This window comes from Mesoplodon bidens (assembly GCF_964165515.1).
Source record: "Mesoplodon bidens genome assembly, chromosome: 11".
Classification (NCBI taxonomy): domain Eukaryota; kingdom Metazoa; phylum Chordata; class Mammalia; order Artiodactyla; family Ziphiidae; genus Mesoplodon; species Mesoplodon bidens.
Window position 1 is genome coordinate 14,683,885 of NC_138167.1, and position 27,694 is coordinate 14,711,578.

Genomic DNA, 27,694 nt, shown 5'->3' on the forward strand with positions numbered 1-27,694 from the left:
TATGTAGCAAGTAACTTAGCTGAGCCTGGGAGAGAATTGTTTCTGCTGTCCAAATCTCAATCTTTTGAAACATTTTCAATATATTTCTCAGGTGACAAGTTTGTAAATTGCTATGATGATATTCCTCCGTATTCTCCACAAATTTCGTTTGCTCACTGGTGCTAAATAACACTGGCAGAATTACGTGCTGAGGGAGTTCAGGATTTGTCTATGTGAACAGTTTAACATTTTTGTTCTTGTATTTTAATTAAATTGTAATTTCTGCTTTCACATTTTTAAACTGTATCTAATAAAGTAGTGGCCTAAGAGCAAGAATTTAGCCTAAGAGCAAGAATTTTTAAACCGTATCTAATAAAGTAATAGCATAAGAGCAAAAATTCTTTAAAGAGAATGAGAGGCTCCGTTGTGATAATATGTCCATGTATGTTACATAGGTGGTTCAAAAATAAATTGGCTTTATAATATAATTGGTCATTTAAAATACTCTAAAATAAAATGAGATTGACAACACTTTGTGAAATATGTTACAGTTATTCAGGATTCATATTTGGAATTTGTTCTGTTTTTAGCTATTGAATTAGCTACAGAAGTGTTGGGAGTACAATAATAGTTTTCCCATTTGGGACTCTTCTCACTTCCCTTGAGCTCATAGTATGGTGATTGCTAGGCAGATAATCTTACTTAAATGTTTTGTGATTATTTTTTGTTATCCAACATGTTCATGTTTTTCCATGAAGTTAAAGGGGGGAAATCTTTTTTTGCAATTTTTTGTCATGTTATCTTCTCATAATATCAAGCAACATATAAAATCTGTAAATTATTATTTCATAATGAAAATGGTTTTATTATATATTTATAATAGATAAACTTGGCAAGCAGATCTTCAGGGTATTCTCCTAGAAATTAAAATTGCATACTCTGCTCGAGATAAATCGTTGTATTTTTTGAAGATTTGAAGAAAAAGCATAAAATTACCATATTTATTTCCTTGGGGGAAAATCATGTTTGTGAGTAAACGGAAATGTCAGGTAGGGAATTTGAGGTATAGACAGTGCATTAAAGAGCTCTAGAAAAATGATGAGGGAGTGGGAGGAATAGGAAAAGAATACTAAAAGCCCGGTGCCTTCAAACACCAGGCAATTATGTGATGCTTTCCTAAAATACCTTTATTTTGAGAGCTGCCCCCACTATGCCATTTTCCAGGATTGGCACATGTGAAGGAGGTGGGTGTATACTTAAGCTTGTATATTCATGGAAAAGGCAGGGTTAGCAATTAGAGATGAGCACTGGGTGACAATACTCAAAAACTCTATCCCCACTTCTAAATACTGACGCACTTGTGTGCCCTTGGGTGGCAGCTATACCCTGTTTATTTCCACTTATTTTTAATATAATATTTTACCATGGTAATAGGAGGTTCATTTAAGGTTTCTAAAGTAATAAGATGATTTCTTGGACTGTTGCAACGATTCATGAGGGCTGTAAGTCATTCACAGATAGCTACTGTGGGGAAAGAAGCAAGTACTGCTTTTACAGAACCCTATCAGCTGTTTTCTTTTTTAATCAAAAATATTTCAAATGTGTAAGTTCTCTGTGGTCTTCAGAAATACACATTCCATGTGTATTATATAAGTAGAAGATTACAGATTTTAACTTTTTCCCCCATATTTACTCACAAAATAATCATGAAATTTGCATGGCAAAATGATACTTTACACTGTTTTCTCTTACGTATTTAGTCCCATTTACCTCTAATCTTAGATCTTCAGTAGAAGAGAAATGGATAATAAGTAGAAGATCTATTTAAGAAAAATATTAAGAAATACTGGGAAAATGAAAAGAGGGGACTATGAAAAGAAAAATTACTGATGACGAGGATTTCTTTGCCAGGTTTCTAAAGGTTAAGTGTATACCTGTATATTTTGTTCATTTCCAAATCATTAAGTTCAGTTACTCATTTAACTTAACATCTGCCAATTAAGGAGCACTTATTTCCATAGCTTTTATGGAGTTCAGTAGTGCTTAGAGATCCTAAGTGGTGTTACTTGAAAATGGGACAGTGGTCACGTAAGTTTGGGTAATAATGGGACAGAAGGGCTTGTTTATAGCAGAACTTCTTGGCCTTTAACATCTTGTTCAGAACTTTTTCCTCTGGAATATGGTTTACTTTTGAAAAGAAAAACCAGTACATGGTATTAAACATTTAGCAAACATTTTAGTAATTCTGAATATGTATTTCTTTTTTTTTTTTTTTTTTTTGCGGTATGCAGGCCTCTCACTGTTATGGCCTCTCCCATTGCGGAGCACAGGCTCCGGATGCGCAGGCTCAGTGGCCATGGCTCACGGGCCCAGCCGCTCCGTGGCATGTGAGATCTTCCCAGACCGGGGCACGAACCCGTGTCCCCTGCATCGTCAGGCGGACTCTCAACCACTGCGCCACCAGGGAAGCCCTGAATATGTATATCTTATATTGAAATATATGGAAAAGTGAAGGAAGAATTATGCGTTTGCATATATCTTCCAGAAAATTACCTCAGTTCTTTTCTCATTTTGTATTTAGAAGAACCGTCTTAGAATTACGATGTAAATGGGATTTATAGGGTATGATTAAATTTGGTGATAAAAATGGTGATATAAGCTAAAATTACATTCTTAAAAGTCCCAAATGCTAGAAGTGTAGGCAGTGAATACCCTGTGGAGGATTTGGGGCACAATATGACCAAGTAAAGATTTTGATAATTCTCACAAGTTCTAATTCATACTCTTAAAGTTACTCCTAGATTAGTCCCACGGAGAAACAAATTAATTTTTAAAATATGATTTGTAATGGGAAATAACGTATTTATAATCTGTTGGGCCTGGGTTCTAATCTAGCTTTTGCCACTTGTAACTGTAGGCAAGTATCTGCATTTCTCTATTTTCTGTGTTTTCAATAGTAAACAGAAATGTCAGTACTTTTATTTTAGATTTATAGGAATTGAATTTTATAAAAATAACCCAAGGATGATGTTAGTCAAAAAGTAGGTGTCGAATAAATATCTGTCTCCTTAATTTCCTCTCCAAACAATTACATATTTTCTGTATTAAAGTTTTTTCAAAATATTACCTATCAGCTGTCTGAAATATCAGATTCATAGAAGTATACTGATTTATAAATAATAATGTACTTGGAATCTCTTTATAATAATATATTTTAAAAACCTGAATCCATACATGATAAAATATTAAAAAGGTCTCAGTTGCTTAGCCAACTTCTATAAATAGAATAATTGCTAGATACCTGTTATGTTCCAGCTGTGTTTGACCTGGTAGACAAAGTGATAAATATTTTAGCTAAAAAAATACCTCAAATTTGTTTCTATTAGTATATAAACAATGTTAGATAAATAAAATCACACTTATTGAAGTGTGAACTCTTAAATTAGTGGAAACCCAACTGTACCTGGTACACAATTGACACTTAACCTTTTTTCCATCTCATATTTTTCAATCCATATCAATGAATAACCTATTTAAGAGCTTATATTTTCGGTTCTTTTTGATTCTTTACTTTTGTGAAACTTGCTGTTTTTTAAAAAACAAAGACCTTTTCACACTACTATTGTTTAAGAAACACATTAAAACTATCAGACTCTGTTATGTAATCGCCATATGAGCCAATAATAAGAATAGATAGGGACTTTTTTTTTAACTGTAAATAATTCTCTGTTGACCTTGACAGAATTTTATAATTACTTGAAGCCAAGAAGCCTGGAACTCTGCAGCCCATCCATTGAAAATTTGGTTAAATCTGGCCCAACATAGTCCTTACAGAGAGCAAAGTTGTTCAGCTATCAGAGACTGAATGGGTGCGTGGGTTGGCACTGGAAGAATACCTCAAATGCTTTGTCTTTGGGGCCATAGCCATTGTACACTAGCTTCTCTCTAGTACATTTCCTCTAACACTGGCTTTTTGGCTAATTCAAGGTCAGTTAACTAAGTCGATATTAAACTTTTAAGGAGAGGTCAGGGGCATGAATGATGTAAGATATGTGCGTCAAAATATACGTATATGTAATCCCCTTACTTAACCTAACGTGACATAACTCTTTAAATAGGCTATTAATAGATGGTCACTAAACCCTCAGCAAATTCATGTGATTTTACCCTCAGTCTGTTGTTTCCTCAATGTTCTGTTGATGGTGCCCAGATTACCTGCTCCATTTCAGGTTGTAAGCCTCTCTTGATTGCACTTCCTGACTTAGTGGCTTCCTGGTTATTTTTGCTCATCTAGATCCTTCTTAGCAACCTTTTACCAAGTACTTGCTTGCATTTATAGCTCAGACATTTAGTCCAGGAATCACATTTCAGTATTTGTGTCTTAGGTTCGTTTTGCTCTTTCTCCCTGCTAATCTTGGATTCGCTCATCCATAAGCCTTTTTTTTTTTTGGCCATCGTGCGGCTTGCGGGGATCGGGAACGTAGTTCCCCGACCAGGGATCAAACCCAGGCCCCCTGCAGTGGAAGCGCAGAGTCCTAACCACTGGGCCGCCAGGGAGTTCCCAGGATGCACTCATCCAGATCTTTGCTCGCACCTAGCACAGAAGAAAGGGACTTTCAGTTAGCCACATGCATGGGATCGGTCTTGCCTAACTTACTCTAAACATTTTCAGTTTTGTGTAACCTGTATTTCCACAGGTGTCATCAGTTTGAGCAATAAAAAGTAAGAACTACAGGTCAGAATAAACGTTAAAAATAATAACAGCAACAACAACAATAGCCTTACAGGAATTCCCTGGTGGTCCAGTGGTTGGGACCCCGTGCTCCCAATGCAGGGGGCATGGGTTGGATCCCTGGTGGGGGAACTAAGATCCCGCATGCTGCATGGCCCGGCGAAAAACAAAAACAGAAACAATAGCCTTACATCATTTCCAAAAAAAATATCTTCCTCCCACCCATGTTAAGCTTAATGTTTGAATGCAAACAAACCGTCTCAGGCTCTACAGTTTCTAGAATGTCTTTGTTACGTTGGATTGACTGGCTATGGGCATGCTCTCCTAGCCAAATCTGCCACACATTTGTCTTAGGGCTTTTAAGCCTTAAAACGGTTTGAACTACAATGTACTGTAATAACCTCAGAACGACTTCTCCTCAGCAGCTCTTTAGCCCATTGGCCCTGAACTGAATTTTAAACTTTTTCTCTTCCCTCCTGACGAGGTGCTAGTTCTTTCCCATTATCCTGAGCTGCCAGGGGAGTTACAGAATGGCCTGTAGTTGACTTGAGTCTCTAGCCTTCTGCCTCTTCACTGAAACACATCAGACTCACGTGGAGGTAAAACACCTGTTGGCTGCTCCGCTGGCCCACCCACTTACTTTAGGGGCTCTTTGTTTTGATTTTGCTTTGAAAAATTGATAGTTTGATTTGGTTAGCAGTTGAGGTTCTTATTCTGGCACCTCTGTTAAATTTGAAATTAATTTAAACTGTGTTTTTTCTTGCTTTAACCTAACAAGTATACAAGTTCTCAAATACGATTGTATTCTGAGAAGGGCGGGTCCAAAGGGTACTGGATCTGGGGGCAAGGACTCCTACCCCGAGCTACTTGGGAGCCTGAGGTGGGCTTGGTTGCTTTACCCCAGGATGCTCTGCCCATTGAATGTCGGTCTTGTTTGGTTTCTGAGGGTGGACATAGACCAAGTTTCTTATTAAGCCTAGCATAGAATTGGTATTTTGGTGGTTTAGTAGCCATATTTACTCCACTGTAAAGGACTAGACATTGAATATGCAATTTAGAGAACCTTTAATGAAAAATACATGTCTTACTTAAATCCTGCAAATATTCTGAGATTTTTATTTCTGACATTTTTCACGTATAAGTTTAAAACCTACTTCGTAAAGATAGAAAAAGCACAAGTCGAGAATAGAGGATCTGTGACTTATTTAATACAGATGGAATTTCCCCTGCCCAAAGCCATCATTTAGCATGGATGATTTCCAACGGAAGGGGTTCAGAATTAAGGGTAGGGACCTTCTCCAGCCTTCTTCATGTCTGGTAGATAGCTTGTCTGCTGTCTAGCACACATCTCTGAGGGTTTTTTTAAATGGTTCTGATGAACTATGATAGAAATTTTTCTCCTGTCTGTCAGAAAGTATGCTTTGGATATAAAAATAAATTTTTCTTGGAGCTATACTTTTTTCTTAAGAATAAATCTCTGAAATTGCAGTTTAAGTCAATGAGAAAGTATGATTTTTCTCTACTAAAAGCAACTTAATAAGTATTTCAGAAGCATATCTTTCCTTTGAGGCCAAGTTGCTTATGGCAAGAAAGGGAGAACTGCGGCAGTTAACATCTAGCCAGCAAAATCCATCTGGGAGACGGATAATTTAATCTTAGTAAATAGTGCAAAAATCTTTCTGTGTCAAAAAATAGAAATTGTAGGGCAAAGGGTGTGAAGATCGGGAAACTTAACCAGCATGTCTGTTTCCTGGTTGGTCAGAGACGTTCTCATTTTCACTACCTTTTTTCCTCTACTTCCCTAAAGAGTTAATAAGGAAGCAAGAGTTTTTTCCATAACCAAGGAGTTGACCGGTTTGTAGATTTTAGCAATGGCATTTGAGACAGTTACTGATGTCATTCTAGACATCAACCTGAAGCTTAGCACATTGGATGCTTTTTAGGGCTTATGGAGGAAGATTACGTTGTACCCTTTTTCTTTTTTAATACTTAAAAATTATCTTAAAAATACTGTAAAGATATTATAGGCCTACAAAGGATAGGGGTAAAAATACGCATATGCTCACTATCTAGTATGAGAGGAAAGAAACTGCCAGTACTTTTTTTTTTTTTTTTTTTGCGGTACGTGGGCCTCTCACTGTTGTGGCCTCTCCCGTTGTGGAGCACAGGCTCCGGACGCGCAGGCTCAGCGGCCATGGCTCACGGGCCCAGCCGCTCCGCGGCATGTGGGATCTTCCCGGACCGGGGTACGAACCCGTGTCTCCTGCATCGGCAGGCGGACTCTCAACCACTGCGCCACCAGGGAAGCCCTTGCCAGTACATTTTAAATCTTGTACTGCATGTGTACCATTTACGACTGCATTGCACATTTCAATTATTCTGGCATAGCTGAGAAGTGATTTAATATTAAATATATAATTCCTCGTTTAATGTTAGATTTCTATCATATATTTGTAAATAATTTTAAGAGACAACAATATATTGTTAAGTTTCTCTTTTTTTCCTCCTGTTTTTTGTACAACAGATTTGAATCTTCGATAGTGTTTTCCTCTGTATGAAATTGTTCTCAAGAGTAATTGAAGCTACTTGGTCAGGTAACTTAAGATGGTGACTTTCAGCAGTACTGGGGGATCATGTTAGGGCTGGAATAGAAAGACCATAGCTGTAGGAGCAGTTTTTGTAAAACAACTGGACTGTGAGTATAAAGAAAGGAAGATAGTGGAAGTTGTTCCTTCACAACTTTGGGACTTTGTTCCTGGGTCTTGTAAAACCCCCCTCCCCTGGCTAAGTAATGGTCCCTGGATGTGTACTGATCATGTCCTAGTCCCTGGAACCTGGAAGGTCACCTTACATGGCAAAGATTTTGTACCTTGAGAGGGGGACATTATCCTGGATCGTGGGAGCTGGGACTAAATATAATCACGAGTGTCCTTATAAGGGGAGGTGGGCAAGGGGAGATTTCAGGCATAAGAGAAGTCAGTGTGACCCCAGAGGCAAAGATGGAATGTTGGGGCCACAAGCCAAGGAATGCCAGCAGCCACCCGCACCTGGAAGAAGCAAGGAACTGATTCTCCTCTAGAGCCTCCCTGAGGGATCGTGGCCCTGCCAACACCTTGATTTTGATGCAGTGAAACTAATTTCAGCCTGATTTCTGGTCTCCAGAACTGTGAGAGAATAAACTTCTATTGTTTTAAGCTGCCAATGTTGTGGTAATAGTCCTAAGAAACTAATAGAACACCACCAAACTGGGTTCATTGGGACACTCACCTTCCACCTTTGTCATGTCAGCCTTCAGAAATCTCTGCCAGGCTGCACAGTTCCTTCTATGAGATCTGTCACACTATCAGTGTGTAGGTATAATCTCACAGCCTGAACGAGGTACCCGAAGACTTGGGTATTATTAATCCTACTTAGCTCTGAGACTGAGGAATTCCTGTGTAAACGTACCTGCCTTGCTCTAAAAAGGATTGAGACAGCTTGCTCACAAATTTGAAAGCCACACAGGGAGAGAACCTTAATTTAAAACAAATAAGAAAGATGACACATAGAAAAATAGTGATAGAAAAATAACAAAGGAGAGACTTTGAATAAGTCACTTTACCTCTGCTGGCCTTTGATTCTCAGCTTCAGATATAGGCCTGTTATTACCGTCCATGTGAGGATTAGGTTGAAAATTATAAAATGCTGCTAATGTATTAAGGTGTTTTATAATTGTCATGACCATGTTTTTTTTACCCCACGACCACAGTGTTTGCTGACTGAATTTTTGGAAGAGTTGAAGTTCTTTTTCCTCTTTGTCTGTTAACACAAAACATTTTTCAAATCATATATCTGATAAGAGACTTGTATCTAGAATAAATTTTTTTAAACTCCCACCGCTCAATCATAAAAAGATAAAAACCCCAATTTAAAAATGGGCAAAAGATCTGAATGAACACTTCGCCAAAGAAGAGTAAGTACCTGCAAAGATGCTCGACATCATTAGCCATCACAGAAACGCAAATCAAACCCATAATGAGCTGTCACTTCAGACCCACTAGGATAGCTCTAATCAAAAAGATGGGCAATAACATGTGTCGGCAAAACTACAGCTCTCCTCCATTGTTGGTGGGAATATACAGTGATGCAGCTGCTTTGAAAAGCAGTTTGATAGTTTGTCAAAACGCTAAACATGGAGTTACCAAATGACCGGGTAGTTCCACTCCTTGTTGTATATCCAGGAGATTTGAATACATATGTGTATACAAAACATGTACGTGAACATTGCTCCTAGCGTTATTCAGAATAGCCTCAAAATGGAGACAACTCATGACAGCTCATAAATGGATAAATAAAATGCACTCTGTCCATACAATGGACTACTGCTTGGTGACAAAAAGAAATGAAGCACTAATACATGCCATAACATGAGTGAGCCTTGAAAACATTATGCTAAATAAAAGAAGTCATTCACAAAGGACCACATATTATATGATTCCATTTATATGAAATATCCAGCATAGGCAAATCTGTGGAGACAGAAAATAGATTGGAGGCTTCCAGGAGCTGGGGAGAGAAGGTAATGAGTGACTACTCACGGTACAGGTTTTCTTTTGGGGTGATGAAAATGTTCTAAAACTGATTATGGTGATAGTTCCCCAATTTTGTGGCTATCTAAAAACAATTGTACAATTTAAATAATTGAATTCTATGGTATATGAGTCCAAAAAGCTGTTATTTTTTAAAGTAATGCTAGATCATCGTAAAGAAATTAGAAAATACAGAAAACTATAAAGACCATAAAAACTACTGGTAATTTCACCAACAGAGAAACCAAGAACATTATTTATATATTGCCTTCTGGTTGTTTTCCCCATATGTGTTACCCCTCTCTCCATGTATACACATTTTCTTTCGTAATGGGTACCATCTGGAATATACAGTGTTATAATTCTACCTTTTCACTAACAGTTTATTTTGAGCATTTTCCAAAAGATTTTTAAAATAATTTTATTGTAAAAAGTGATACATGCTTATTGTAGAAAATGTTTTTTAAAATGAACAAGGAAAAAAGAAAAAAGAAAATCATTCATGATCCTGTTTTAATATTGATATTTTGCTGGCTCTTGATTTTTGTATGTTCAGTTTTAACCTGATGGTATTGAATAATGGCTGTCTTAACTTCACATGACTTTTCCATATCTAATTTATGTGGTTTTTCCCCTTATTAGCTAATGCCTGTTAGCTCAGTCTGTCTTTCAGTCACTTCTTTTTAATTTCATTTTGAAGCACCAGAGTTACTGAGTAGTAAGATAGAGGAAGTCATTGAATCTCAGTCATGCTGAGTTTGAAAAAGTAGATGAAATTAGTGATTTTATGCTTCCTTCCATTACAGGGATTAGAAGAACTTTAAATATGGAGTAACCATCAACCAAAATCAAAAGAGAAAGAATTCCTTTACTTTTGATAAAAATATAAAGCATCTGTTAAACTATTACTTTTATGTAAATGTGTTGATAAGTAGGTTTTGAAAAGTTAATCTGTGCTCACATGTTTAGTTTTCACCTTAAGTATTTATAACTTTCGAAATGTTATGTGATCAGTACGCTCATAAATTCACCAGGTATTTCATGTACTTCATGTTAACAGTTGTCGAGTGCCTATTATCTCATGTAATCCTCACAACTGTCTGTGGGAAAGGTATTATTAAGCCCCATTTCAGAAACAGGAAAACATGTTGAGAGCGGTCCTTTGAAGTTCACAGAGCCTGGTAAGTAGCGGAGCCAGGATGTAAACCCAGATTTAAGTATCCTCAGAATTCTTCATCTCCAACCTGAAGAACTCTTGTGTTTTTTATATTGTTCCAACCCCCGTGCTAGCTTCTGACGAGCCTCAGACAGCTCTGAGTCTGACCAGTAGAGGGGAACAGGGTCTAAAAAGGTAGTTTCTGTCAAATAATTAAACAAACATTTACACATTCCAGACCAGGTGGCCCGAATCTCCAGAGAGGGGCAAGGGATCCTTCTGGGGCGAGTACTGAGGACAGGGAGAGAAGTGTGCAGAGTGGGAGATGGCACAGCGGAGGAAGTGATCCCTGCTGCCAGGGACCTGAGAGCGTGGGTGGCTCCCCAGAGGACATGATGTCTGTGCTGGGTGTTGAACGATGATTCAGAATTTGCTAGGCAGAAGAGCAGGGATGGGTCGCAGTCAAAACAGAGTGACCAGCAAGACTAAAGGCCTGTAGATCTCTTCAAGGAGCAGTTATTCCAGGGCTGCTAGAGTATTGGGGGTGAGGAACTTGCGGGGAGGGAGCTCAGGAGGTGAGGAGGGCAGGTCCCTGTAGCACTGGTGGGCCATTTGTGAGGGTTTAAGTAGGAGTGCAGAGCAGGACACATTTGTGTATTAGAAAGATAAACGTGCCACGGTGTGGAGGACACATTGGAGGAGGCGGAGACCGGGCCTGGATGCCTTAATGTTTGAAAGGGAGGCCAGGATTTCAAACTCTGGCAGGAGAAAGGGAGAGGGGATTGGTGCAGTGGATGTTAAGGTGGCAGAATCTTAGGGTTCGATGAGCTGGGATAGGGGAGAGCAAAGGGGTGGGGAAAGGCCATTCTCCAGCGTTTGGATTATATTTGAGATGAGAAATTTAGGAGAGAAACAGGTTTAGCTGGGAACAAAGAGGTTTGGACATTCTGAGTTTGAAACATGGATAGGATATTCCTTTTGCCGAGAGAGCACAAATTAGTTATAGGACCCCACAGAGCGGGGAAAAATACCAGCCAAGAGATGTAGATCAGAATGTATAGGTTTAATGAAAACACCAATATTGTTATTGCACAATAACTGGAGTCATTAAATAAAGACTGAATTACATCACTTAAGGATGGAGAGTGTAAGTGAAGGAGGATTGAAGATAGAACCTGAAAGGAAACCGCCAGTCTGGGTGGGGGGCAGAGGAGACCTGGAGGAGATCGTCAGCAGGAGAGAAGCGGAGGAGTGAGGTTAGGAAAACCAGGACCATTAACTGTACCAAGTGCTGCACGCACGTCAGTCCTCTGAGGTGACGGCCAAGAAGCAGCCTTTGACTTTGTCTGTTAGGAAGACATCAGCGACCTTCACTGAGGGAGAGGATGCAAGTGGGGTGACAGTCAGCGCAGGAGTGAAGGGGGGCAGGGGGAGTGCACGCAGCCAGTTTGAACTAGTCTTTGGGCTGAGAAAGAAAAGAGAAATTCATTGACAAGACGCGTTAAAGAATGGGGATGGCTAGGGCTTTCCTGGTGGCGCAGTGGTTGAGAGTCCGCCTGCTGATGCAGGGGACACGGGTTCGTGCCCCGGTCCGGGAAGATCCCACATGCCGCAGAGCGGCTGGGCCCGTGAGCCATGGCCACTGAGCCTGCGCGTCCGGAGCCTGTGCTCCGCAACAGGAGAGGCCACAACAGTGAGAGGCCCGTGTACCGCAAAAAAAAAAAAAAAGAATGGGAATGGCTAAAGTGTGTTTTTTAGCCGGTAAAGTAGGAGCCAGGAGAGAAGAGATTGAAGATGCAGGAAAGAGAAGAAACATTGTTAGAACAAGGTCCCAGGGAACTTGGGAAGAAAACAGGTCAAGGATATAAAATGGGGGTCAGGCATCTCATCTTCTGAAGACTTGAAGGAAGAAATAAGCATGGACGTAACTTACAGTTAAGATGTGAGCTCTAGGGCAACAAATGTTCACTAGGGAGCCCAGGAAGGATTGAGTAGGTAGCTTAAGGAGAGTGACAGAAAGTTTTAGAGTGGCTGCTGAAGGGAGAATAAAAGCAGGTTTAAAAGTTGCCTGCCACGTGGTGTTAACTCTGAAGCTGGAAGCCAGGAATTGTTAATCACATCAATCTGCACGGGTAGATAGATGCTACCTTTTATTTGAAAGCATTTTTTTCTTTTCTTTTCTTTTCTTTTCATCCCCTCCCTCCCCTCCCCTCCCCTCCCCACCTCTCCTCTCCCCTTCCCTTCCTTTTTTTCTCCAGAATTTATTTGCTTACTAAAAACTAGTCCTTCCCTTCTTTTGCAGTACTTGAAATCCCTGTCAGTTTAAGTTTCTTTAGGTTAGTGCAAAGTTTTTTTTTTTCAAAGGTGAAATATAAAAATGTTATGAGTTATAAATAATGTAGAAGCTATAACGGAATCCAGACATTGTTATGTGCTGTCTAGCATGCAGAGACAGACGGCCAAGGTAATATGGACTCTGACATGTTAACAGCTGAGATTTTAGCCATGTATGTGCATGTGCATGTGTGGGTTGCATATAAGTAGTTTGGATCCACCCCACCCCACTTCAAGTTACATTTGAAATTTCCAAAAGCATTTTTGTATTTGAAACCATAAATTCATATCCTGAAAAATGTCCTAGTAAGCCATATACAAGACCCAATCTTATTCCCTGAGACCCCTTTAAAAAATCTATTTAGCAGTTTGTAAAATCACAAATTATTTAGCAAATGTAGAGAAATCTGTTCTAAGCAGTTGCTACTGGAGAGCCATGTTATAGCTCAAAGAAGTGCTGGGTTTTGGTTTTCTGACTGAGTTTGTATCTCCAAAGGTAAAGGGATAATTTAACAATTAGCCCCCAACTTATAGATAAGATGTATTAGAAGAAATTGCATAATAATGAGTTTGATATGAATTAGATTTATTTATATTGGGGTTTTTTTCTAGGAAACTTAAAGCAAAAGGTAAGACAATATGATTAGTAAAATAAAAATAGATAAGTTCAAAACTAAAGACCATCACTAAGTGCAAACTTGCAAAAAGTAGAAGTCAATAGAGTTACTATAATTGAACTCCACTTTTAGCTCTTTTTCCCAATGTAAAATGGAAATGTAAGTTACCATGCTGTTAGAAAGAAGATGCATATCGGTTCATCCACAAGACATTTTTTTCCTTGAATAGAATTTCTCATGTGAGTTTTTATTTGGGAACACTTAATGGTGTAATAGACACTCTACAAAAATTTTGCAGCAAAACGGGCAGACTTCCTACAGCTTTTCATTACAGCTGCCTTTGAAAAAAGCTAAGGGAATGACATTGGCCGTATCTTTTTTTTTTTTTTTTTTTTGCTGTACGCGGGCCTCTCACTGCTGTGGCCTCTCCCGTTGCGGAGCACAGGCTCCGGACACACAGGCTCCGCGGCCATGGCTCGCGGGCCCAGCCGCTCCGCGGCATGCGGGATCTTCCGGGACCGGGGCACGAACCCGTCCGTGTCCCCTGCATCGGCAGGTGGACTCTCAACCACTGCGCCACCAGGGAAGCCCCCATTGGCCGTATCTTAATGTAGGCGATTCTTAGAAGGTCTAAGCAAAAACGGCAGAGCCTAGGCTGCTTAAGAGATTCACCGTCGGAAAGGCTGCGGTCCAGGGACCACTGCTAGAACAGGGAGGGGAGACGGGAGGCCAAGTCATATTTGCCTGCAGATATGAATCTTGTCTCTCTCGCTCTTTGCATTACCATATAAATTATTGAATTGGTTTTAATTTTCACAAGAAATCTTGCTGGAATTTTGATTGCAATTGCACTGAATCTGCAGATCAATTTGGAGAGAACTGACATCTTCACAGTATTGACTTTTCGTGATATACCATGAGATATTCCTCCATTTCTTAAGAACTTTTAAAACTTCGCTCAGTATTTTACAGTTTTCTACATAGAGGTCTTGCACAACTTTTGATATGCTGGTACTTTATAATACACATGGAATGACATACATGTGCTTCAGAAATAGGACAAGCAGGTTGAATTCCTAATTATAATTATAACAGTTGTAAGCTCTAAGCCAATAGTCTGTTTTATATGGCAGTCCACCCTATGTCAAAAAGAGGTGGGATATGTGTGGGTTTTCCAACCTTTTATGCAGCAGATATACTACCATGTGCTTCATAGACATTACTGTGTGTCAAGCACTGTTCTAAACACTGGAGAGATCGTGATAAACGAGAGAATAAGGTACTTGGAATGCAGTTTACTACTGGAAAAGGTAAGAAAGCTTGACTAAAGTGGTAGATAAGCCAGAATTGCAGAGTATACTTAGGCACCAAGGAGTTAAGAGGCTAGGCAAGTATGGATGGGATGATATACAGGGTATGTAAAGAGGTTGGCATAAGGTCTAGCACCTTAGTACTTGATAAATTTTAATTGTGCTGGTTGCAGCTGTTGTTACTACCATACCTATTGTGGGAAAGGATGGGGACAGAAGTCAGAGTCTTGGAGAAATACCTGTGTTTAAGGGATCTGAATAAAAATATAGCACATGGGGCTTCCCTGGTGGCACAGTGGTTGAGAGTCCGCCTGCCGATGAAGGGGACACGGGTTCGTGCCCCGGTCCAGGAAGATCCCACATGCCACGGAGCGGCTGGGCCCGTGAGCCATGGCCGCTGAGCCTGTGCTCCGCAACGGGAGAGGCCACAACGGTGAGAGGCCCGCATACTGCAAAAAAAAAAAAAAGCACATGAAGAAAGTCAGAAAATTAATCCAGAGAGCCTGGGTCAGAATTTAGGGGAATTCAGTATTGTGGGAGCCAAGGATGTAAAGATTTCCAATTGTCAAAAGATGCATGGACATCAAAGGGATGAGAAAGAAGCAGAGACCATTGATGTAGCAATTATGAGAATATTGATTGACCTTTGAGAAAGCAGTTTTAGTGGCATGATTGGTATGGACTCTCTAGAGAAGTTTGGCAGAACTTGGAGAAAGATGGAAGAAGCAAGGGAAGAATGCTTTTACATTTGAGAAAACTTAGTAATATTTGCAACCTTTAGGAAAAACTGAATGGATTACCTTAATTTGTCTATTGCTGTGAAACAAATCATCCCAAAGTGTGGTGTTCAAAACAGCAGTAAACATTTCTGCGGATCATGAATTTGTCATATGATTGAACTGAATTATTTTTGCCTGAACCTCAGCTCTTGACCTTCTTTGTAAATTAAAAAGTTGGGGACACCAGAGATTTTTTTTTTTTTTAATAATACCAACTATTTAACCTAGTTGTCAAGGACACTACAGAATGAGGAATGAATATGTTTTGTTCTCATTTGGGAAAGGAGCCTTACTTTCATTAGACCCAGCAAGAACAGGAGATAGCAACATATTCTTCTGTATTAAAAATTCATGATCTTAGCAGCAGTATCCAAAAATGCTATAGAACAGAAATGTTTCCCCATAAAATAAATTATTTTCTCTGTAAAAAATATGTCGAAAGTTGTATGTATGTTTGACTTTGCTCCAGTGGAAGGGAGGAGGAGGGGATTTCAATAATAGGTATATCTGAAGCTGAAGGTAACACATGTTGCCTGGATTGGGAGGGTAGGGTTAGATGGGTTTCACTTCTCACTCTCTGCCTAAATGAGATTTTTTTTTTTTTTTTTTTTTTTGCAGTACGAGGGCCTCTCACTGTTGTGGCCTCTCCCATTGCGGAGCACAGGCTCCAGAGGAGCCGGCCCAGCGGCCATGGCTCATGGGCCCAGCCGCTCTGCGGCATGTGGGATCCTCCCAGACCGGGGCACGAACCCGTGTCCCCTTCATCGGCAGGCGGACTCTCAACCACTGCGCCACCAGGGAAGCCCCTAAATGAGCTTTTGAATCATCAAATCATATGTATATATTTCATTTATTTCTTTCTGTGTGTCAACAGATTATTCTAGGCTTTGGGATCATTGGCCTATTTTCTTCTATATGTCATTGTATATTTTTTAAAAAACCCAATATGGTTCATTTTAAATAAAAGACTACTATGTATGTAGTGAGATATAGTATAAAATACTTAAAAGTGTAATTACATTTCCAAACTTGAAATGCAGTCAAACCTCTTAATAACAAATCTGTAGATTATACTTCTATTTTTAATCCCCTAGGGCTGTAGACATATATTTTTTAAGTTTTGGGGGGGGGTTTTTTGGTTGTTTGTTTGGTGTGTGTGTGTGTATATGTTTTGTTTTGTTTTTAGAAACAACTGCAAAAGATTTGTGATTCATTTGGGTATGTACTGCTGTGGATTACCTCCGTTTCTTGCTTTTTAAATTTCCTACCATGAATTGGCAATCATAATTGAAATAGAAAGACTAACTTACTATATGATGAGTGCTTATAGGTAACCTACTCTTATTTAAAAAGCATACTAATGTAACATTTCACATATCCCTATATTTTAAAAATACAAGTTAAATTGTTTTTAGTTTTAGGCTTCAGTTGAATTTTTCCCTATGGATTTTTTTCAGAAGGAAAGATGATCTTCAACCTAATGAATGGCCTGAATTTCTGGTATCATTCAGGGAAAGCTGTCTCATATAAGATCTTAAATAATTGGTTTTGGTGGATCTGGAAGTGGGGGAGGGTCATTTAAAAAATGAGAACAATAGAAGCACCTTTCTTTCTGGTTGTGTCAAACACTATAGAGTAACAGTTAATACATACACTTGCCAAAGATTTTTTTTTTCCTCAAAAAACAAATTCACACAAAGAGAAAGTCAGAAACATCTTCAATAGATGTTTTTTAAAAACCAGTGTTTGAATGCATCCATCACCTTGACTCATTGAATACAGTTATAATTCCTACAGAAAATAGAGAAGTTAATTTCCTTTGAATTGTAGTTAGCCATATCTCCAGATAAAATGCCCAATACCACTTGAGAAAAATGATCAGTTAACCGACTTGGAATCTGCATCATTAAGCTCTACTGAGGTATGGAAATGGAGCATAGATGTTTGCCAAAACTCTGATAGTGGACAGGCTATGCCATTTATGTGGCTTGTATTTTAAACAGTACAACTCTCAATCTTTAATAAAGCCAAAATGTGCTCAGAATTTATAATGAACGTGTTAAAAGCTCTGTAGTGCACTGTTTTCATGAATGTACCTTAATTTCTTTAATTAGTTCTCCATAAGAGATTGTGACATTTGGGACTGATTTCATTTTATGTGCTGCTTTTTAGAAAAATAAAACCAAAAACTCAAGTAGTTAGTTATCGGTTCTGTTTTTGCTGACCTAGATGAAATGATGAGACTGATTTATAATCTGTTCTCTAGTAAATTATGTAAATCTGAACAAAAAAATAATTCATTAAAATGTCTTTATTCAACAGTAAGAAAACAAATAATCCAATTAAAATATGAACAAAAAAAGATCTGAGTAGACACCTTGCCCAAGAAAATATGCAGATGGCCAATAAGTATATGAAAAGATGCTTAACACATTTGTCATTGGGGAATTGCAAATTAAATAATAGTGAGATAACACTACACACCTATTAGAATGGCTAAAATCCAAAAAACTGACAATAGCATTTGCTGGCCATGTTGTAGAGCAATAGGAACTCTCATTCATTGCTGGTGGGAATGCAAAATTGAAAGACAGTTTGGTAGTCTCTTATAAAGCTAAACATAGTCTTACCATATGATTCCACAGTCATGCTTCTTGGCATATACCCAAATGAGTTGAAAATTTATGTCCACACAAAAACCTGCACATGAATATTTATAGCAGCTTTATTCATAGTTGCCGAAACTGGAAGCAGCCAAGATGATATCCTTTAATAGGTGAATGTATAAACAAACTGGTACATCCATATATAATGGAATATTATTCAGCAGTAAGAAAAAGTGGACAGGCCACAGAAAGACACAGATGAATGTTAAATGCATATTGCTAAGTGAAAGAAGCCAGTCTAAAAACTCTACTAACTGTATGATTCCCACAGACATTTTGGAAAAGGCAAAACTATGGAGTCAGTAAAAAGATCAGGGGTTTGAGGGAAAGGAGGGACCAGTTGAATACTTGAAGCACAGGGGATTTTTAGGGTGGTGAAACTGTTCTGTGTGATGCTCTAATTGTGGTTATCTGACAAAACCCATTGAACTTTACACACACAGAGTGAATCCAGACTATATGCAAATTCTAAAAATCATTTAGGAGGTCAAGGGATCCCAGGATAGAACGCAGACTGTGACAAATACGTGACACCACCTTATTGGACAGAGTGGGGCAGAAAGGTGCTGACCAAAGCGACTATGGAAGTGAATGGCGTCTCTAAGACTAAAGACAAAAGACTCTGTACATAAACACTCTATTCTCTAAGGTCAGGAAAAACAAGGGAACTCTGAGAAAGTGTCACAGCCAAGAAAAAGCCTAAGGACATGACTAGATATAACATGATGACTAGATATAACATGGTAACATGACTAGTTAACATGGTTAACTGTCCAACCCTCTTTCAGATTATAGGGTACAAACATCCTCAAACAAAGATGCATTTTTTAATTTTTCCAGAGTTACAGTTGATTTGGATTTAGGCATGTGTGAGTTCATTTTGTAATTAGTGCCGAATTGGTGCATAGCAATTTATCTATTATGTACACCAAACATTTCTGTTCTTTATAAAAATCTTGATAGAAGTATCTTTGGAAAATGTAAGCAGTGCCTAATTTAATGATTTGTTCGTTCTCAGCTGCAGGAATTACAGAGTGCAATTGTGCGTGTGCACCCCTTACACACAACACCCCTTGTTGCTAATAAGCACACTCAATAGTTGTTGAATGAAATAGTGAATGAGTGAAGAGCTGGTTCAAGCACTAGAAACTTTCATTTATTCACAACCCGCCTCTTCCCATGAGGAATTTGAAATGGCCTGTAACAAAAAAGACAATAAATGAATAATATATAAAGAAGGGAGGCGAAAAATCAGTGCCAGAGAAAATACATGTTTGAGTCAGACCCAGAAGTGTACGTAAATATTTTTTGAAACAGAAGCACATCAGGTTTTCTTTTAGCTACTCTTTAATTCTGGGATGACATGCCTGAGAGCGAGGCGGATACTGTAGACACGTGCAGTTGGGTCAGGCGTGATGCCATCGGGGCGGGGAGGCTCTGCCCTCCCTGCCAGCAGCGTTCACGTCTCCCGACACCATGCTTGGGGACATAGCTGCCAGTTTGCTTTGGTCTAAATTTTTGCCCAGTGCACCAGCTCACACAATGCCAGAGATGTTACTAGATAAACATTTGTTTTACTTGGGTGGGAAGCACACTAGACGTGAGTGAAATTTTTTGTTGTTGTTTCCTTCAATTATTGTGCACATCAAATCTATGACTTTATCCAGATAGCTTTTCAGTTAGTTAGTCCTGGCCTAATTTTGATTCCTGCCCCCGAAATGTTACTGAGGGCCTCCTCCCCGCAGCCTCTGGGTTCTAGGGGTAGAGGTGTGCTCTGCTGTTGTCTCTGGGATTTTATTCCCTGCTGTGGATGCACACACTGTGCTTCTGACATCCGAGCATCCACAAGTTATGCAAATGGTATCACAACTGCCTGCTGGTGGACTGTGATCGTAAAATGCCATGAGATGTGAGAAGCCTCCCACTTTCAGAGCTGTTAAATGTTTTTAAAAACATGCTTCTTGGAATAAATGAATAGGGTACTCTAAGCATGTTTATATAGTTCTTATTGTGAGATGGTAGCTATCCTAGCACTTTTGAACACCAGCAACTCATCTGGGAAATCTGGGACTTTCAGTCTATAGCCATAATTGTTCGTTTTGTTAGAATAAATAGTTGCTTTTTTTTTTTAACATAAGGTTTCATTTGGCATTTCTCAAAGCATGGTATGCATGTCCCTGGTAGTATATTAAACGATTTTTAGGTATGTTGTGAGCTGAGATAAGCCAACTTGGGCATTTGCCTTTGTTAATTCAACGCTGGCAAGTACCTGTAGCCTCTGACAGTTACAGGTAGACTTGACCCGTGTATGCCATCAACTTGTGAAATATGTATGTTTTGTATTTTTAGAATCTGTCAGCATTGGATTTCCTCTCTTGCAGCCACAGTGGGACAGCAGTTTTAGGGCAGTAAAGGATAGACACCCATGAGAAGGGTTTTTGCCGTCTCTTAATTCCCTCTCTGAGGTGCAAGGCAGTACCCAGCTATTGCCTGTGCTGCTGATTCCAGCCTACGTCCGTAAGGGCGAGGATCTCAGTATCTAAATATTTCATGGCCCGGGACTGATAGCAGCTGACAGGGGGGTCCCTGCTGCCGCAGCCATAGCCCAGCCACCTCCGATTCCTGTCCTCAGGGCAGAAATTCCGGACCCGTGCAAAACTTGCTTACCACATCGAAAACATCTGCAAACAGGAAACTTTGTAGACAAAGATGGAATTTTAATTCCAGAATGTGTGGAGTTTTAACACAGAATTGCAAATGTTGCTTGCTCTTTTCCCTTGTTATGTTGTATTGTAGGGCCTGCCTTCTTGGAAGGACCAATCTGATCCTTGTAGAACATTTTCATTAAAATAACAGCGGTAGCAAACCATCTGTCTATCCCATCTTTCTCTTGAGAAGCAAAAACAGACTTACAAAGTGATTTCAGAGGGTCCTAAACCACCAAGAAATCTCCCTAGGGCTCTCCACAACAGTAAATAATTAGGTTCTATTTCATTTGTAATTTAGATCAGAATGCTTTTTAACTTAGCTTTTTCCTGAATGAACTGCGTGGGCAATACCATTTGTGTTGTGGGAATTAATCTGAAATTCAGTATAATAGACTCACATTTTAAACCTTAGAATGCTGGATGTAATGGAGAAGATCCCAGATTATATCCAATCAGAGGAAGAATTGTAGAATGCTATGCTGTATTAAAGCAAGTTGAAATATTAATACTTCTGATCAGGATTGACTAAATTCCAATGCACATCTTCCTTCACATCTTTACATATTTCATATTACAGCTACATTAGTTACTTTTTAATTCCTGTAAAATTCATATAGCATAAAATTAGCCATCTTAAGGTGTATGATTCAGTGGCATTCAGTATATTCACAGTGGTAGGCACCGATCACCACTAACTAGTTTCAAAATAATTTCATCACCCCAAAAGGAAACCCTGTGCCGATTAAGCAGTTTTCCCCTTCCCCACCTAGCCCCTGGTAATCATTAATCAGCTTTCTGTCTCTATGGATTTACCTTATCTGAGTATTTCTTATAAATGGAATCATACAATATGTGATGTTTTGTGTCTGCCTTATTTCACTTAACATAATGGTTTTGAGGTTCAACCACGTTGTAGCATCTATCGATACTTCATTCTTTTTTATGGCTGAATAATATTGCATCGTGCGTATATGCTGCATTTTCTTTGCTCTTTCACCCATTGATGGACATTTGGGTTGTTTCCACCTTTTGGCTTTTGTGAACAGTGGCTAGGAATATTTGTGTACAGGTATTTGTTTGAGTACCCGTTTTCAGTTCTTTGGGATATATACCTAGGAGTTGAGTTGCTGAGTTGTCTGGTAATTCAGTCTATACCCGTTTTTGGTTGAGTACCCGTTTTCGGTTCTTTGGGATATATACCTAGGAGTTGAGTGGCTAAGTTGTCTGGTAATTCTACGTTTAGCTTTTTGAGGAACCACTGAACTGTTTTCCATAGCAGCTGCAGTTCTACGTTCCTGACAGTACTACGTATTTATGCTGGGATCTCAAACTGACTCTGGGGCTTCCAGATGAAATTCTGAATGATTGAGATGTTTTATTTTTGGTCAGATAACACCAGTATATATTTTTTTGGAAAATTTTCAAAGGAAGCCTATGAAAGTGATCCATTTCTAAAGTTTGTATTTGAGTATCCATCATTTGTTAGGCCGTTGATCCTCAGGCATCTGAACAAAAATTTTAAGAACTGAATTTACTCTCTTATTTAAATTAATATATCTAGTCCTTTCTTATTTTGTCTTCTAGATCTAATATGTATATAACACTTTTGAAATATTTAGCTGATCTAGCAATCAGAGAGTAATGGACGCACAGATTGTTTAGAGTAGGAAAAAATTCCTGACTAGTTATTTTCAAATCAAGTGTTTTATTTGATTGACAGAAATTTTACTGCATAAGGAAGTCGGTTCTATCCTTCCCGTTTCCAGTTGGGTACATCTTTTCTTTCATTTTCTGTTGGCAGCTTAATCTTCCTTTTGTTGGTCGTTGCTAATGTTTTCCAGTCACTTAATGCACTGAACTGGTTTCTCCATGCTGAATTACATTTTGATTGGTTTAAACATGGTTTATTACTTTGTCACAGAATGTGATGGACCCCTTTTGGTGCCTAGCAAACTGCTGTCGACACATCGCCCCAACTTTCTTCCTGTTGGAAAGAGTCCAGACTTTGTTCTAGTGGTTGTTTCCTCCATGTGTTCTAGGAAGGTGAGCCTCCTAAGCCCCAGGGTATAGATCATAAGTATTCTTAGGGAGTTAGTCCTATGCCTTATGCCATAGGTAATTGGTTTAAGCTGAAGAACTGTGAAGGTTTTCTTCATTTTCTTAAAAAAAAAAGAAACCTAAGACAGGAATTCGTTCCCTTCTTTACCATAGAACATGATACTTGGAGCTGCAGTGGCAACGGTGGAACTATGAGAGAAAAGTAAGGCATTCACAGAGGAGGCCCGCCCAAGCGCCCTGGCATTATTGAGCTTCTGAGTTAGTCAACCCAGAGACTGCCCTGCCACTTCTTGCAATTGGAGATGCTAAATTCTTCATTGTCTGAGCCACTTTTTAATTGATCATTCTGTTACTGAAAGCATCCTAACTCATACCAGAAGATAGATAGAAAATGTTTTGTTAAAATGTGAAAAAACAATATACTTCATAATTCCCACATGTAAAATTCAGGAAAGTTTATAGGTTAAAAAAAATTGTCTTATAGGTAAAAATTCAGGAAATTTTATAGGCTGAGACATTTTCTTTAAATGCTTTCCATTTACCATTGAGGTAACTATTATCCTCTGTCATATAAATTATGAATATAAAGATGGGTTTTACCTAAGGGAAGAAACAAGTAGAACTAGTTTTGTTCACACATACATAGCAGCTACTCAGCCTATTTGTGCCTGAAAGTAGTTTTGTGGCCTAGAATGGAATGCCCAAACTAAACCTGCTGAATCAGAATCTCCTGAGGTTTGGTTTGGTAGTGTGTATTTTAAGCCAGTTCTCCCATGATTCTGAGGCAACCAGTATTTGAGTTTAGGAATCACTGACCTAGGATAAATGTCTAAATTTCTCAGTGCTTTAGAACTCTAAATACTGCTGCCCTTTTTGCTGGTAATAAAAAAGTATTTGAATTTCACATTTCAGAAGCTAAATTTATACTGAGACATTGATTGTCAAAGATATGAAATATATGTGAAAGTGCCATTCTTGAATTTGTCCTTTGTTCTCTCTGTACTGTTTATTGAGCGGCTTTGTTTAGACATGGCAAATATTGTATAATTTGAGGAAAGCGGTTTTTTTTGTTTTATTTCTTTCCTGTTCTGTTTCATATACCTTGTAAACCACTTTACTTTTTCCTAGATACATTGTCTTACTCGGGACTCTTTTGTTATGGAAATCGAACTCAAACTTTTAGGCAAAAAGAGGAATTAGATGGTTTATATACTCAAACTCTGTAGAAGGCATGGGTGCAACTCTGGGGAGTGACAGTAGGGTTTGGAAGTAGTAACCCTTAACTCTGCAGGAGTTGTGCTGCTTCTCACTGGTGTTTGGCCTTATTATCTCAGATTCCACCCATCCTCTGTGGGTTTATACTCAAAGCCCATTTACATTTGTCTCTGCTTTTTTGATCCACGTGTCTTTCAGAACAGTAATTGTTATTGATTAATGAGCTCTAATTATGTGTCAAATACTGTTATAGGGGCTTTAATGTTTGTATTCATCTAATCCTTATAGCAATCCTATGAGGATGCTGCTGTTATATCCGTATTAGAGATGAAGAGCTGAGGCACAGAAGAGGTACAGTAGTTTCCCTAAGGCCTGACCTAAGCTTCTGACCTAGGCAATCTGGTTCCAGAATCCATTTATGCTATAGCATCTCATATTCTTACTTGTTTTTTTATTTATGTAGTTATTTACCCACAACTAGTTTGGACATTTCATTTCTTTTTCTTTCTTTTTTTTTTTTTTTTTTTTTGCGGTACGCGGGCCTCTCACTGTTGTGGCCTCTCCCGTTGCGGAGCACAGGCTCCGGACGCGCAAGCTCAGCGGCCATGGCTCACGGGCCCAGCCGCTCTGCGGCATGTGGGATCCTCCCGGACCGGGGCACGAACCCGCGTCCCCTGTCTCGGCAGGCGGACTCTCAACCACTGCGCCACCAGGGAAGCCCTTTCTTTCTTTTTTTTTTTGCGGTACACGGGCCCCTCATCGCTGCGGAGCACAGGCTCCGCGGCCATGGCTCACGGGCCCAGCCGCTCTGCGGCATGTGGGATCCTCCCAGACCGGGGCACGAACCCGCGTCCCCTACATCGGCAGGCGGACTCCCAACCACTGCGCCACCAGGGAAGCCCTTTCTTTCTTTTTTTAGTTCTCCCACAGGAGCCAAAGCAAATGCTTCTTCTGCAGAAGAAGCAATATCTTCAATAAATATTCGTTGAATGAATTTTTAAAATCTGTTAATAGTAGCCAAGGAAATTAAATCTCAACCCAGGTTTGTTTAATTTTTCTTTTCAACACTAGACAGCAGTATGTGTAACATTTCTAATAAACTTCTAATGTAAGGTATTTTCACTTAAAAGCAGAAAAAACTTGTAGGCCAAGGAATTTGTGCAAATGAGGTGTAAAAACAAAGAAATTACTCCTGCAGTGCCAGAAATGTGAGTGTAGAAGTGTAGTACATTAAAACCTGTTTTGTTTTGTAAGGGAGAATACTCATACCTCAAACTTGGCCTTGGCAGGCAAACGGTCTTGGAGTTGTTGCCACAAAACCACCTGATTGTGTCTGTTATATAATGTCATGAAGAGAAAGGGATGACTCATGAGGATCTTTCGTGGAGTCATTTGTAGATATAAAAGTCTCTTTGTTCCCGAGGCTACGTCTCAATTATGGGTCTCCATAACATACTCCATCCTGTTCTGCGGTAGTAAAACCTTTAAAAAACATGCATGTTCTCTTGCCTCCTTTCAAAAGAGTAAGAAGTACTTCTATTGACTAAATGAAGCCGACACACAAAGCACCATTATAATAAGTTTCTTTGAGGCCTGTTTTTTGATGATAATGAAACTGGTGACACTGTCATATGTTTGATTCTATTCCCGCATCAAAAATAGGCCATGCATCTTCCAGGCAGACGGTATAAGTGTAGAATCTATTTAGTACTTGAATAATAGATGTTTTGTTGGTAAATCAGGCTCTGTAGAAAACCAGTTAGATGTTATAATTTCTTTCAGAATGGAAATCAGTCTATATACAGGTAGGGTATAAGTCACAAACTATCGTTCAAAAATGTATATTCATCCAGAGTTGAAGTTAGGACCTAGTCAAGGAAATTAGGTGTAAATTTGTATTTGTTTTCCTTGGTTGTTTATATATTATTTCATATTCATCAATGTGTTCTGGAGTCTGAATTTCTTTATTATGTTAGAATTTAAGATTATCTTTTATAAAATGAATTTATTATGTTAGAATTTAAGATTATCTTTTATCATTTCCAAATCTAACTTTTTATTAGTTACCATTGCACGTTAAAGTACAAAATTAGCAAAGTTTTCATACTTTACTTGTTGTACACATACACTTTTACCTGGAATTTTTCTAGAATTGAAATGGTTGCAGTTAAAATATAGGTAGAGATGCCAGAGCCTATCAAAAAATTGACTACTCAGAATCCATTTTTTTCCCTATCAAGTGAAAAGCACCCAGAGATATTTTGAGAATTCAAATATTCAAAGGAGGTATAAACATAACCAGACATTTCACCTGTAACTCAGAAGTTGAGATGTCATTTGCTAGTCGTGAAAGGGAAGAAAGATGATCGGTTTTAATGCCCATATCATTGCTGCCTTTTAGATTTTATCTCTCACTTTGGTTTGTATTTGGTTTTACAGATGTGTAAACTTATTAGAGTTAGTCCACTTTCCGTGAGTATATATGTTCTATTTATTTTGCAGACTAGTTGACAGACATCTTTACTGACAGATCCTTTGAGATACAGGTGTGTATGACTGCACATTTTGTTGGTCGTGCTAACTGTTCGTGATATGTATTACTGCAACTACCTGAGTGAGGGAAATTGGAGGAAATCTCTCCAAGGAGGTGACATCTGAGCTGGACCAAAAGTGTAAATTGGTGAGATACACAAATTATGACAGAGCTCACGAGGAAGAAGTCATGGCTAGCAATCTCACACAAGAAGTGGAAAGAATTTTAAAAGGATTGGAAGAAATAAATTAAAGGGATTATATGATGGCCAAGTCAGTATCTTATTAAACTGGCCTTTAAGGGCCAGCTTGGTCATCAATGACCTGAGAACTGGATATTTTCAAATTAGAAGGTTCCTTGTCCTGTTAGTAAGCAAGTATATTTAGTAGCTACCACTCCCTGGGGAAGAAGACTCTAGTGGTATGAAGGGCTTTTTCATTATAATTGGTTCCTTCCTAAGCAGGTGTTTGTGGATTAATCTGATTCTTAAATCATTCAGCTCTTCCAATTACTTTTTCCAAGGGTTTGCTGTATTATGAAATTTTAGCACTAACCCAGCTGGTAGTGTGGAACAACCCTTGAACATTTTTGTGTAGTGAGTGGAGAATACCTGAACTGTTACATCAGTGTCGAGTGAGGATGACTCCAGCGCTCACAGTGATTGTCTTCCTTAGTGGTGTTGAGTTGGTTTCTGTGCTGAACTTCAGTTGATGTAGCGGTTACCTGTCCGTGCGCTAAGTTCATGGGACATTTGGATTCTATCTCAGGCTATCGTTGGGTGTGAGTGTTCGATTTCTGTGAGTTGACAGATTTCCTCTTTACCTGATTGCCACTTTTGAACAGAAGATAATGAGGATGTGAGACACCGTATTTTTGAATTATAGCCAGTCCTTTGTATCCAAGGGTTCTGCATCAACTGATTCTACTAACTGTGGCTCAAAAATATTTGGGACGAAAATTCCAAAAGGTTCCAAACAGCAAAGCTTGAATTTGCCTATTTACATACCATTTACAATGTGTCAGATGTTATAAGTAATCT

The 27,694-nt window shown here is 38.9% G+C and overlaps 1 protein-coding gene across 8 annotated transcripts in view; it reads left to right on the forward strand.

Moving 5' to 3' along the window:
- PLEKHA5 (pleckstrin homology domain containing A5) overlaps nucleotides 1–27,694 on the forward strand; it is a 238,676-nt gene that overhangs the window by 94,789 nt on the left and 116,193 nt on the right. Inside the window, exon 4 of one of the 8 annotated variants that reach the window (XM_081249195.1) lies at nucleotides 7,236–7,306. The exons of 5 other annotated variants lie outside the window; for them this stretch is intronic. In XM_081249195.1, the coding sequence (XP_081105321.1) occupies nucleotides 7,236–7,269 (34 nt within the window). In that variant the 3' untranslated portion in view covers nucleotides 7,270–7,306. Of the gene's footprint in view, nucleotides 1–7,235; nucleotides 7,307–26,290; nucleotides 26,669–27,694 lie in introns of those variants that run through there. 2 more of the 8 variants (XM_081249191.1, XM_081249192.1) reach the window with 2 other exon arrangements.